Source organism: Gorilla gorilla, chromosome 1 (genome assembly GCF_029281585.2).
Source record: "Gorilla gorilla gorilla isolate KB3781 chromosome 1, NHGRI_mGorGor1-v2.1_pri, whole genome shotgun sequence".
NCBI lineage: Eukaryota > Metazoa > Chordata > Mammalia > Primates > Hominidae > Gorilla > Gorilla gorilla.
Genome location: NC_073224.2, coordinates 100577522 through 100588140, shown reverse-complemented (window position 1 = coordinate 100588140; position 10619 = coordinate 100577522). Strand labels below are relative to the sequence as shown.

Sequence of the window (10619 nt, the reverse complement as noted above, 5' to 3'; positions counted from 1 at the left end):
GCTCCAGTCAAGGCTTCAGTCGTGGTCCTCTGGGAGCGTCCAGGCTGGGGTGGTTTGGCAAGGGGCTTACTAGACCATCATGTGCAGAGAGCAGCAGAGCCCCTTGTACAAAAACCAGGACCCCTGGGTTCCCTGTGGATAGGATGAGCTGCCAAGGAGGTGTCACTCTTGGCACCCTCCAAGAATCATTACGGCCGGGTGCAGTGGCTCATGCTTGAAATCCCAGCACTTTGGGAGGCCGAGGCAGGTGAATCACCTGAGGTCAGGAGTTCGAGACCAGCCTGGCCAACATGGTGAAATCCTGTCTCTACTAAAAATACAAAATTAGCCAGGCATGGTGGCATGTGCCTGTGATCCCAGCTACTCGGGAGGCTGAGGCAGGAGAATCACTTGAACCCGGGAGGTGGAGGTTGCAGTCAGCCAAGATTGCGCCACTGTACTCCAGCCTGGGCAACAAAAGTGAAACTCCATCTCAAAAAAAAAAAAAAAAAAAATACAGAATTAGCCAGGCATGGTGGCGTGTGCCTGTAATCCCAGCTACTCAAGAGGCTGAGGCAGGAGAATCGCTTGAACCTGGGAGGCAGAGGTTGCAGTGACCCGAGATCGCACCATTGCACTCCTGCCTGGGTGACAGAGCGAGACTCCGTCTCAAAAAAAAAAGAATCACGGGCACTTTGTTTCTCTTGCTTCTTCCACTTCACTCTTCTTCAGCCAGGGCAGCCAAAGGCAGGATGGGTGCTTCCCGGATCCACCAGAGGGGGAAAGGGGTTGGGCGTGTATGGGGGCAGAACTTTTCCCTAGTGAGAGCCTTGGTGAGGTCTGCTGGAGGCACACTGGGGACACAGGCAAGCATCAGGTGGTCCCCACTTCCCACCCCCCTCCCATAAACGGCACTTGGCTCAGTCTCCCTCTGCCCACCTTGTCACCATGGAGCTGTGGCATTCAAGCATCCAAATGCCTCACTTCTGTCAGGCCTGCCCCGTCGGGTGCTTTGTTTACTTGTCAGGTTGGGCAGATGGTCTCAAACCCTGGTTGGTGGGTGGGTGAGTGAGGAGACAGGTTAGACAGGGGAAGGTCCCAGGACATGTCTTCCCTCTCTGGGCTGACCTGAGGCAGTGGAGGCTCTCAGGTGTGGGATGGGGTTTTCAGGCTGGGATGTTCTGTACCGTAGAGGATAAGCCTTCCTATTACTTATTGGAGCACTACGGGAGGGCAGGTCCCTCCCCAGGGTGTTTAACACTGTGGAGGCTGCAGGGTCAGGAGGAGAATCGTGGGGCCAGGAGGGCGGAGGCACACTCCATCTCCGTGCTCCTCACAGGCCCTGCCTCCCTGCCTGCTAAGGACACAGGGAAGGGGGTCCCCACCTCAGTGCCTGCCTCCCTTCCCTGTGCCTGTGTACCTGGCAGTCACAGCCACCTGGCGTGTCCCAGAAACCAACCGGCTGACCTCATCTCCTGCCTGGCCCCACCTCCATTGGCTTTGGCTTTTGGCCTTGTGCTGCCCGACCCTTTCTCCTGTCCGGATGCGCAGGGCAGGGCCTGAACCGTCGAGCTGCACCCACAGCAGGCTGCCTTTGGTGTCTCACCGGGTGAACGAGGGCATTGCAAGGCATCCCCTCCCTGGGTTTGGCTCCTGCCCACGGGGCTGACAGTAGAAATCACAGGCTGTGAGACAGCTGGAGCCCAGCTCTGCTTGAACCTATTTTAGGTCTCTGACCCCCACTTCCTCTTTAGACTCCCCTAGAGCTCAGCCAGTGCTCAGCCTGAGGCTGGGGGGTCTCTGAGGAAGAGTGAGTTGGGGCTGAGGGGTCTGGGGTTGTCCCCTGAGAGAGGGGCCAGAGGCAGTGTCAAGAGCCGGGCAGTCTGATTGTGGCTCACCCTCCATCACTCCCAGGGGCCCCTGGCCCAGCAGCCGCAGCTCCCAACCACAATATCCTTTGGGGTTTGGCCTACGGAGCTGGGGCGGATGACCCCCAAATAGCCCTGGCAGATTCCCCCTAGACCCGCCCGCACCATGGTCAGGCATGCCCCTCCTCATCGCTGGGCACAGCCCAGAGGGTATAAACAGTGCTGGAGGCTGGCAGGGCAGGCCAGCTGAGTCCTGAGCAGCAGCCCAGTGCAGCCACCGAGACACCATGAGAGCTCTCACACTCCTCGCCCTATTGGCCCTGGCCGCACTTTGCATCGCTGGCCAGGCAGGTGAGTGCCCCCACCTCCCCTCAGGCCGCATTGCAGTGGGGGCTGAGAGGAGGAAGCACCATGGCCCATCTCTTCTCACCCCTTTGGCTGGCAGTCCCTTTGCAGTCTAACCACCTTGTTGCAGGCTCAATCCATTTGCCCCAGCTCTGCCCTTGCAGAGGGAGAGGAGGGAAGAGCAAGCTGCCCGAGACGCAGGGGAAGGATGAGGGCCCTGGGGATGAGCTGGGGTGAACCAGGCTCCCTTTCCTTTGCAGGTGCGAAGCCCAGCGGTGCAGAGTCCAGCAAAGGTGCAGGTATGAGGATGGACCTGATGGGTTCCTGGACCCTCCCCTCTCACCCTGGTCCCTCAGTCTCATTCCCCCACTCCTGCCACCTCCTGTCTGGCCATCAGGAAGGCCAGCCTGCTCCCCACCTGATCCTCCCAAACCCAGAGCCACCTGATGCCTGCCCCTCTGCTCCACAGCCTTTGTGTCCAAGCAGGAGGGCAGCGAGGTAGTGAAGAGACCCAGGCGCTACCTGTATCAATGGCTGGGGTGAGAGAAAAGGCAGAGCTGGGCCAAGGCCCTGCCTCTCCGGGATGGTCTGTGGGGGAGCTGCAGCAGGGAGTGGCCTCTCTGGGTTGTGGTGGGGGTACAGGCAGCCTGCCCTGGTGGGCACCCTGGAGCCCCATGTGTAGGGAGAGGAGGGATGGGCATTTTGCACGGGGGCTGATGCCACCATGTCGGGTGTCTCAGAGCCCCAGTCCCCTACCCGGATCCCCTGGAGCCCAGGAGGGAGGTGTGTGAGCTCAATCCGGACTGTGACGAGTTGGCTGACCACATCGGCTTTCAGGAGGCCTATCGGCGCTTCTACGGCCCGGTCTAGGGTGTCGCTCTGCTGGCCTGGCCGGCAACCCCAGTTCTGCTCCTCTCCAGGCACCTTCTTTCCTCTTCCCCTTGCCCTTGCCCTGACCTCCCAGCCCTAGGGATGTGGGGTCCCCATCATCCCAGCTGCTCCCAAATAAACTCCAGAAGAGGAATCTGTGGGCCTGTGAGTCTGTCCAGTTTATGGAGTGTGGGAGGGAGGTGTCAGGAGGATGGGGGTGAGGAGGTTTTACCTTCTTCAGTTCTAGAAAGTGCTTTCCAAAGTTTTATTTTTTTATTTGTACCTGCCTTGTTCCAGAAAACATTGAAGGTGGCTTCCCAAAGTCTAACTAGGGATCCCCCCTCTAGCCTAGGACCCTCCTCCCCGCACCTCAATCCACCAAACCATCCATAATGCACCCAGATAGGCCCACCCCCAAAAGCCTGGACACCTTGAGCACACAGTTATGACCAGGACAGACTCATCTCTATAGGCAAATAGCTGCTGGCAAACTGGCATTACCTGGTTTGTGGGGATGTGGGGGCAAGTGTGTGGCCTCTCGGCCTGGTTAGCAAGAAGAATTCAGGGTAGGCCTAGGTTAGTCGTGTTAGTTCTTCCCTGTGCTGAGCAGAGACTTCCAGAAGCACCAGAAACGGAGCCAGATGAAAGGACCCCAACACCTCCCCACCCCAACCTTTGACAGAGTATAGGGGCATCTTCAGCCTGGACACGCATGCATCTCCCCTCTCAGACCCTCAGCACTTCTTCCACTCCCATCAAGAGCCCCCTCACGGTCCCTCTCACACTCTGCCAGTCCCCCTAGACACCCCTCCTCTTCTCTGCCCTCTCTCCTGTGCCCTCTCTCCTCAGCCCCTGTTGGTTCCAGGCTGAGATGCATCCCCACCTGATTAGGCCCAAATCTGGGCTCCTCATCAGCACTGGGGCCTGGCCTCTGCCCCCTCCAGGACAGGGTCAGGGATGGGGCCTCACTGTTGTTTGGCCTGGGTACCTCCCTCCAGTGGGCCACCCTGCAGCAGAGGGCATGTACTGGGGGCCCGAAGCAGGGTGGCTGTGAAAGCAGCAATAATGAGTAGGTTCCCGGCTGCAGCCAAGACCAGTGTGGCCACTGTGCCTGCCAGGCCCAGGGCAGGTTCCTGTGTGGCCAGCCAGGCTCTGCGTGATCCCATATCAGCCAGCACTGCCTCCAGCTGGAAGTGGGTGCCCAGCACTGCACAGATGTGGAATAGCTGGTGGCTGTGGCCTGTGGAGAGGATGGGCAGGTCAGAGCCACACCTTTCCCAGTGCAAGTCACCCCATCCTCTGGGCCTGCTACTCCCCCATAAATTGAGAATAAGAAACCCTGACTCCCAGAGTGACTGAAAGGAATGAATGAGCATTTGTGCATGTGGCCCCAGCACACATGCTACTAGTTTTGCTACCTGAGAAGTGGCAGGTGGAGGACCCTTCCAGTGATGCTCTCGTTATAGGAAGACAGGGAAGTCCCTCCTATAATTTGCCTCCATCCTGGGGCTGTAATACCCATTTACCCAGTTCATTCTGTGCTCTGGGAAGGCATCTGCCCCTGCCTCTTCCCAGGCCGGGCCAGGCGTGCCCTCACCGATGTAATCAAAGCGTCCTGGTGCCAGCCTTTCGGGCAGGTGGGAGGCGAAGAGGAAGCCAGTGAGCAGCGCGCAGAAGAGGTGGTAGCCATGGCTGGTGCTCAGGGCCTCCTGTCCACAGCTGTGGCCCCTGCCCCAGCACAGCCCGAGCTGTCAAAGGAAAACCAAGGCTGCTGGGGAGGGACTCGGGAGCCGAAACATGGGGTGTGTCTGGGATCTGGTGAGGATGCAGAGCGGGCGGGCACAGCTAGGCGGGGTGCTGGACCCCAAGAGAGGCGGTTGGGCTGAGGCAGGGACTGAGGAGGCAGGGCTGGAAGTGGGCACCTTGAGGGTCAGGACAGGAAAGCAGGAGTCTGGGCAGGGGCCCCAGGCCTCCTTACCCGATAAAAGAGTGGGAGGTTGTCGAACAGGAATGGGTAGGCGAAGGCTCCTGTGCGGAGGACCTTACTGAGCCCAGGGCTTTCCAGCTCCAGGAAACTGGGAGGCGGGAGGAAAAGGCCGGTCACCATCGCTGTGCTTGGGGTAGGGGTCAGAGAAAGGCAAGAGGACTTGGGCAAAGATGGAATATCAGCACAGCCTGCAGCTAAGAAAACCGTTAGGGCATATGACCTGTGTAAAGGACCACATCTGTATGTGGGGATAAAGGGTCTGACAGAGGAAGTCCTCAGTACATGGTCCCGATGTCACCAGTGCTGTTCGAGAGCAGTGAGGTGTGTCCTCTCCTGTGCCTCCGCCTTCCCCGTCCCCACTGGAGGGGCCTGGGAACCCACCGGGAGTAGCAGGAGAGGCCGGTGCACAGGAAGGAGTTGAGTGCGGCGGCAGGCACAAAGAACTGGTGCAGGCGGCCGTGCAGCCAGGAGGCCGGCATGGAGTAGGCGGCATAGGGGAAGGCGCAGCCTGCGGTGAGGTGGGGGCGTGCAGCTGAGGCCTGAGGGGCGCGCCCCTATGTCCCGCGTCCCACCCCTCGCCCCGCTCCGGGACGCCCAGACCCCGCGCTCCCGCGCCTGTCCGGCTCACCCAGACTGTAGAGGCTGAGCGCGCCGTAGTCCAGGAAGTAGCAGATGTGGCGCGCGCGGGGCGACATGGAGCTGAAGGTGTGCGCGCAGCACGACGCGAAGGGGTAGAGGCAGGCGGGCAGCAGGAAGACCAGCAGCGGCCAGTGGTACGGCTCCGCACGGAAGCCGGGGCCGCCCGCCAGCGCCAGGAGCCGCCACAGGAAGTACCTGCGGCGGGCGCGTGCTCAGGCCGCCGCGGACCCCCGCGACTGCCGCTGCAGCCCGTGGGCCTGGACGGTCCCTGCCCGCCTGGGTACCCCCTCTGAGCTCAAGGCCGCGGCCTGGGGCAGCGCCTCCCCTCACCAGGTGGGCAGGAAGTGAGTCCAGATGTTGACCGTCTCGTTGGTCATCTGGAAGGAGCTGAGGACACAGTCCAAAGCCGAGCTGGTGGGGCGGCGGTAGCCAGACATGATGCCATCTTCCCAGAACACCTAGGGTAGTGGTGGGAGAGGAAGGGCGTCACTGTGCCCGGACCCTTTCCCTCCATTTGAGATCTCTGGAAGCAGGGTCAAAGAGGCTGGGCTGGAGATCAACGTGGCCCCCAAGCCAAACTAAATCTGATCTGATCTTACCACAGGTCCCAGTACCCACAACCCACAAAACAGACAGGAAACCGAAGAGCCAGATTGGGGTGGGATGGGGGTGGAGCGCAGCACACAGGGTGTTCTGGGGAAGGGGACTCCAGATGGAGGGCCACAAGCTTGTTCCTCAGAGAACAGAGGAAGAGTCTCACACTGGAATGGGAGGGTAAGAGTTCGCCTGCAGGAGGGGCTGCCCCAATAGCTAAAAGAGAAGAACGTCAGCCCCTAGTCACTCCTCTAGGGAATGGGGGTTGGTGGGTCAGTGGGTGGAGCCCCTCACCCGGGGGACCTGGTGGACTTGAAGAAGTTGGGGCAGCTTGAGACTGAGCATGGTGGCCTGGTACCTCCACGTTGACCTGGAGACAGAGTGGGAGGTAGGGGATCAGATATCTGCCCCCATCCACAGGCCCCTTTCACCTGGGTTCAGCCGCAGGATGGGCTGTGCGTGTGGGAGGCAGATGGCACCCTCCCTCCTGGAGCTGCTTCCTTCAGGCCTGGGGAAGCTGGTCCACCTTCCCCAGCCCTTGCACCACTTAACTCCAACCCCTGTTCTCCTTGGGGCATTCAGTCCCCACACTGAGGGGCTTGGCGGCCTCAGCCCAGCAAAGAGGCTCAGCCTCCCAGCCAGGAGGCTGCCTCAAATAGTGATCCAGCCCCGCAGGCCCCAGTTTTTGTCTCAGGAAGAATCCTGACTCCTGGAGGCCAGCAAAGAGACAGCCTGAGTACCACTCCCTTTCCCACCAGAATGTGCTTCGCCCACAGCGCCTGAACTGAGCACAGAACACTCTTGGCACTCAGAATCTCTGGAGAAGCCAGATGCCATCAGGTGGGACAAGGAGGTAGGGGGATGCCTGGCTTTTCTCTGAGGACTACACTTGTGCCCCCAGGAGAATTTTGGGGTCCCTGCCCCTCCTGAGCCCAGGTATCCCTCAGCCCCAGACCTGTGCACTGCCTCCGGGTGGCTGCGGCTCTGCTGCCCCGCCCGCCTCTCCCGGCACATTCCTTGGCACAACTGGAGGGGCTGGGCCAGCTGGGCAGGCGGAGCTGCCCCAGGAGGAGGACTAGGACACTCCCACCTCCCCAGGCCAAAACTTTGCAGCAACTCTATAACCTAGCCCCTCCTCTTCCTGCCACCAGCTCTGCATCCATGTTTTTGCCGCGTGCACTTTGGGGCTTGCACCAGCAGTCACTCCCCCAGCCTCTGCCCCTGAGATGGGTGCTGGAGACCCTGCGGGGCAAAGGCAAACCTGGCCCTAGTCCCTGCACCCCAGCAGAACAAAGATGGATGAGGGCCTCCCAGGGTATCCCTTGCTCGCTCCCACAAGTGGGATGGTGGGGGGAGGTCTCCCCTACCCTGAGTGCTGCCCATCTATCTGGGGGAGGAGTGAGGAATACGCTGGGGTCTAGCTGCCCTCACAGTGCCTTCCCTTAGTAGTAGGGTTTGGAGATCTCTGGAGTGGAGTGTGTGCAGTTGCTATGGAAATGGGGGAGGGGCGGCTGGAGCAAGATGCTTTACCTCTGTTTTCCCAGAAGAGCCCCAGAAGGTGAGCTTGCTTACCCAGAGCTTGGTGGGTGCTCCTAAGCTGGTGGGTCAACAGGCCCAGGGCTCCACGGGCGGAGTCCAAGGCTGCTGCCAGCCAGGCTGATGGAGGAAGAGTGGCCAGGCAGGCGGGCCAGGCCTGGGCGGGGAGTGGGGAGACAAAGGGGAGCCAGGGAACAATCCCAGCCTTGTCCAGCCTCCAGGGAGCAGCACGGGGTGGCCCAGCCCCATTAGCAGGCAGCTCACTCGGCTGCCTGCACACAGCCAGCTCCTCCAGCACGACCCAAACTCCCTGTGCTGACTGGCTAGAAGAGGGTAGGGTCCCAAGGCAGGATGTGGCCACGGTGCTGTAGAGTCCCCCCGGCGACTCAGAGCAGTGTTCCCGTTCCAGGTTCTCCCAGCAGTTGGGGACAGCTCTGCCTTAGGCTGGCAGAGGAACCCAAATCCCCAAATGCAGAACAGATTTCAGAAGCCATCTCTCACCATGCTTTGCTGCCTCTTAGCACCTGGTGCTGCGTAGGGCTCAGAGCAAACTGCCTTTGGTAAATGTTGGTTCTATCATGGGGGATTCACCAGGCTCACCACCTCCCCCTCCCCCTCCCCACCCTGAATACAATTTGAGATGCCAATCCATGTAGGACAGGCACTTGAGGACTCAGAGGCTGGTTTCCTTTTTTTTTTTTTTAAGGTGGAGTCTCGCTCTGTCACCCAAGCTGGAGTGCAGTGGCGCGATATCAGCTCACTGCAAGCTTCGCCTCCCGGGTTCACGCCATTCTCCTGCCTCAGCCTCACGAGTAGCTGGGACTACAGGCACCCACCACCACGCCCAGCTAATTTTTTTTTTGTATTTTTAGTAGAGATGGGGTTTCACCGTGTTAGCCAGGATGGTCTCGATCTGACCTTGTGATCCGCCCGCCTCAGCCTCCCAGTGCTGGGATTACAGGCGTGAGCCACCGCGTCTGGCCAGAGGCTGGTTTCAAGGCTCACCTCCCCACCCCGTTGAGGAAGAGGACCCAGCTAGTGACAGCGAACCAACCCCAGGCAGCGATGTTGCTGGCAGGAGATTTTCACTATCACCCCTGCAAAGGCACCGCCTCAGTTTACAGTCAAGGAACTTGACAGTGCCTATCAAACCATCTCCAGGGCTTTCACTCAAATTGCCTGCTTCTTGTTCTGTTCCATCCACTTCAAAGAAGCCTTTCCAAAATGCATTTCAGGATGCCACCTTCAGTGTCCCACCCCCCAATGAAACTTCTGTACAGACAGGCACCAGGAGACAGGGATTGGGCTTGGGGGGTTTATTAAGTGATGCTTTAGTCTCAGTCTCTGCCAGCAACTGGGAGTGGGGTGACTCCACTCACCCCAGGATTTCCCAGACTTGCTATTTTAGAGGAGAGAGGCAGGAAGCCAACTATCCTCTAAGCCACAGCTTGGGAAGCTAGGCTAGTACTGGGGTGGGGGCAGCAGAGCTGAGACCCTACACCCCCAGCCCCTAGCCTGTGCTATCCTCCCAGCCTGAGAGGGAGGAGCTGAGGCAATCCTGGCCGCAGCCTCCCACACACAGCCCTGCTCTTGGTGCGCCATTCACTGCCCTGAGCTATTCATGATCTCTGCTCCCACATATTCACCTCAACACTCCAAAAGCCAGCCCCTTCAGGTCTTCAGTCCTGCGGAGGGCAAAAGGAGGGAGAGGGGGCCTCTGACTGAGCAGCTTCAAGGGGCCTCTCCTTTCTGCTGCCCACTGAATGCCGGCCCCTTGTCTTCAGCCCTCCCTTAGATAGGAAGGGGGGTGGTGGCCTCGGACTGCACCCCCTTTCTTCTCTTCCTGGCATCCCATTCTGTCCCAGCACAGCAGCCAAGAGCACAAAGCACAGCACCTGTGGGGCTGGTGGGCACAGGAGACCGTGCTGGCACAGGCCAGACTGCCTGCAGCCCTAGGTGGGGCCTGCTCCCTGCCCTGGAAGCTAGACAGAGGGAGACACAAAGCAGAAGTGGGGCAATGGGATGTGCAGCCCCTGCAGCAGGAGGAGCAGCACACGAACCCTGACCCTGCTACTCGGTGCAGGCCACTCCAGGCCTTGCTTCTCTAACAGCCCCTGCGGCTGGCTCCAGAGCTGCCTGGTCCCCATAAAGGGGGCTGAAAGGAGGATGGGTGATCCTTGAGGAGGGGAAGGGTCTGCAGAGAATCACTCAGACACCAGGTATTACCCAGCTCTTCCCCCAAGACCTAGAGGGTCCAAACTCCTGGCCCCAACTACCCTGCATCTTGGGTGATGAAGAAGGGCCTCTTCTGCTATTCCTTCCCCTCAGAGATCCAAGAACCCACTCCAGTGAAATGCAGGTACCCATGCCTACCACCTGCCCCTGGAGACAGCAGGGGAGCTGAGGCAGGAAGGCTGGCCAGGGGCCCACAAGACTCTCCTAATCCAAGCACTTTCCTCGCTTTCCTAACGTCTTGGCAACAAAGGGACCCCACCCTCCCAGCCGGCTCCTGGGCCCTCCCTGCAGCCTCTGAGCAGCTAGGCCTCCCTCCTGTGTGCGTGCATGAGTCTGCGTGTGGTGGGGTGACTACAGGTGCTGGTCCTGGCTGCCAGGGAGGGCAGGAGAGATCTGGAGTCAGCCCCACTGCAGGGCCTGGGGGTCAGTATCAACCAATTTCCTTCCACTGCTTGTAGAAGTCCAGAACATTCTTGATGTCCACACTGGCATGGGCAGCGGCCTGCAGGGCTGCCTGTGGAATGGGAGAAGGAAAGATGGAGAGGGTCTGACCTCCTGAATTGAAG

General features: G+C 59.9%; 3 protein-coding genes across 9 annotated transcripts in view; 1 reads left to right on the top strand and 2 right to left on the bottom strand.

The window, feature by feature from the left end:
• The first annotated feature begins 281 nt into the window (after positions 1 to 281).
• Positions 282 to 3216, top strand: BGLAP (bone gamma-carboxyglutamate protein). The gene is made up of 4 exons (XM_004026955.5): positions 282 to 2198; positions 2453 to 2491; positions 2662 to 2731; positions 2933 to 3216. The coding sequence occupies exons 1-4, from the start codon at positions 2135 to 2137 to the stop codon at positions 3060 to 3062; spliced, it is 303 nt and encodes a 100-aa protein (XP_004027004.1). The 5' UTR covers positions 282 to 2134; the 3' UTR covers positions 3063 to 3216.
• Positions 3217 to 3313: 97 nt separating this feature from the next.
• On the bottom strand, positions 3314 to 7944 carry PAQR6 (progestin and adipoQ receptor family member 6). Of its 6 annotated transcripts, none has more exons than XM_019024296.3 (8): positions 7855 to 7944; positions 6577 to 6652; positions 6019 to 6146; positions 5678 to 5883; positions 5431 to 5557; positions 5041 to 5137; positions 4589 to 4810; positions 3314 to 4302 (listed from the first exon to the last, which is right to left on the bottom strand). In XM_019024296.3, exons 2-8 carry the CDS (start codon positions 6625 to 6627, stop codon positions 3760 to 3762), a joined length of 1374 nt encoding a protein of 457 aa, XP_018879841.1. In that variant the 5' UTR covers positions 6628 to 6652; positions 7855 to 7944; the 3' UTR covers positions 3314 to 3759. The 6 variants fall into 6 exon arrangements, with proteins under 6 accessions (XP_018879841.1, XP_004027008.1, XP_018879848.1 ...); XM_004026959.4 differs by having other exon boundaries at positions 4660 to 4810; XM_019024303.3 differs by lacking the exon at positions 6577 to 6652 and having other exon boundaries at positions 7855 to 7942.
• Positions 7945 to 9119: 1175 nt separating this feature from the next.
• The window catches only part of SMG5 (SMG5 nonsense mediated mRNA decay factor), a 33720-nt gene continuing 32220 nt past the window's right edge, over positions 9120 to 10619 (bottom strand). For both annotated transcript variants that reach the window (XM_004026961.4, XM_019024411.3), the window contains one exon: positions 9120 to 10567. In XM_004026961.4, the coding sequence (XP_004027010.1) occupies positions 10484 to 10567 (84 nt within the window). In that variant the 3' untranslated portion in view covers positions 9120 to 10483. The remainder of the gene's footprint in view (positions 10568 to 10619) is intronic.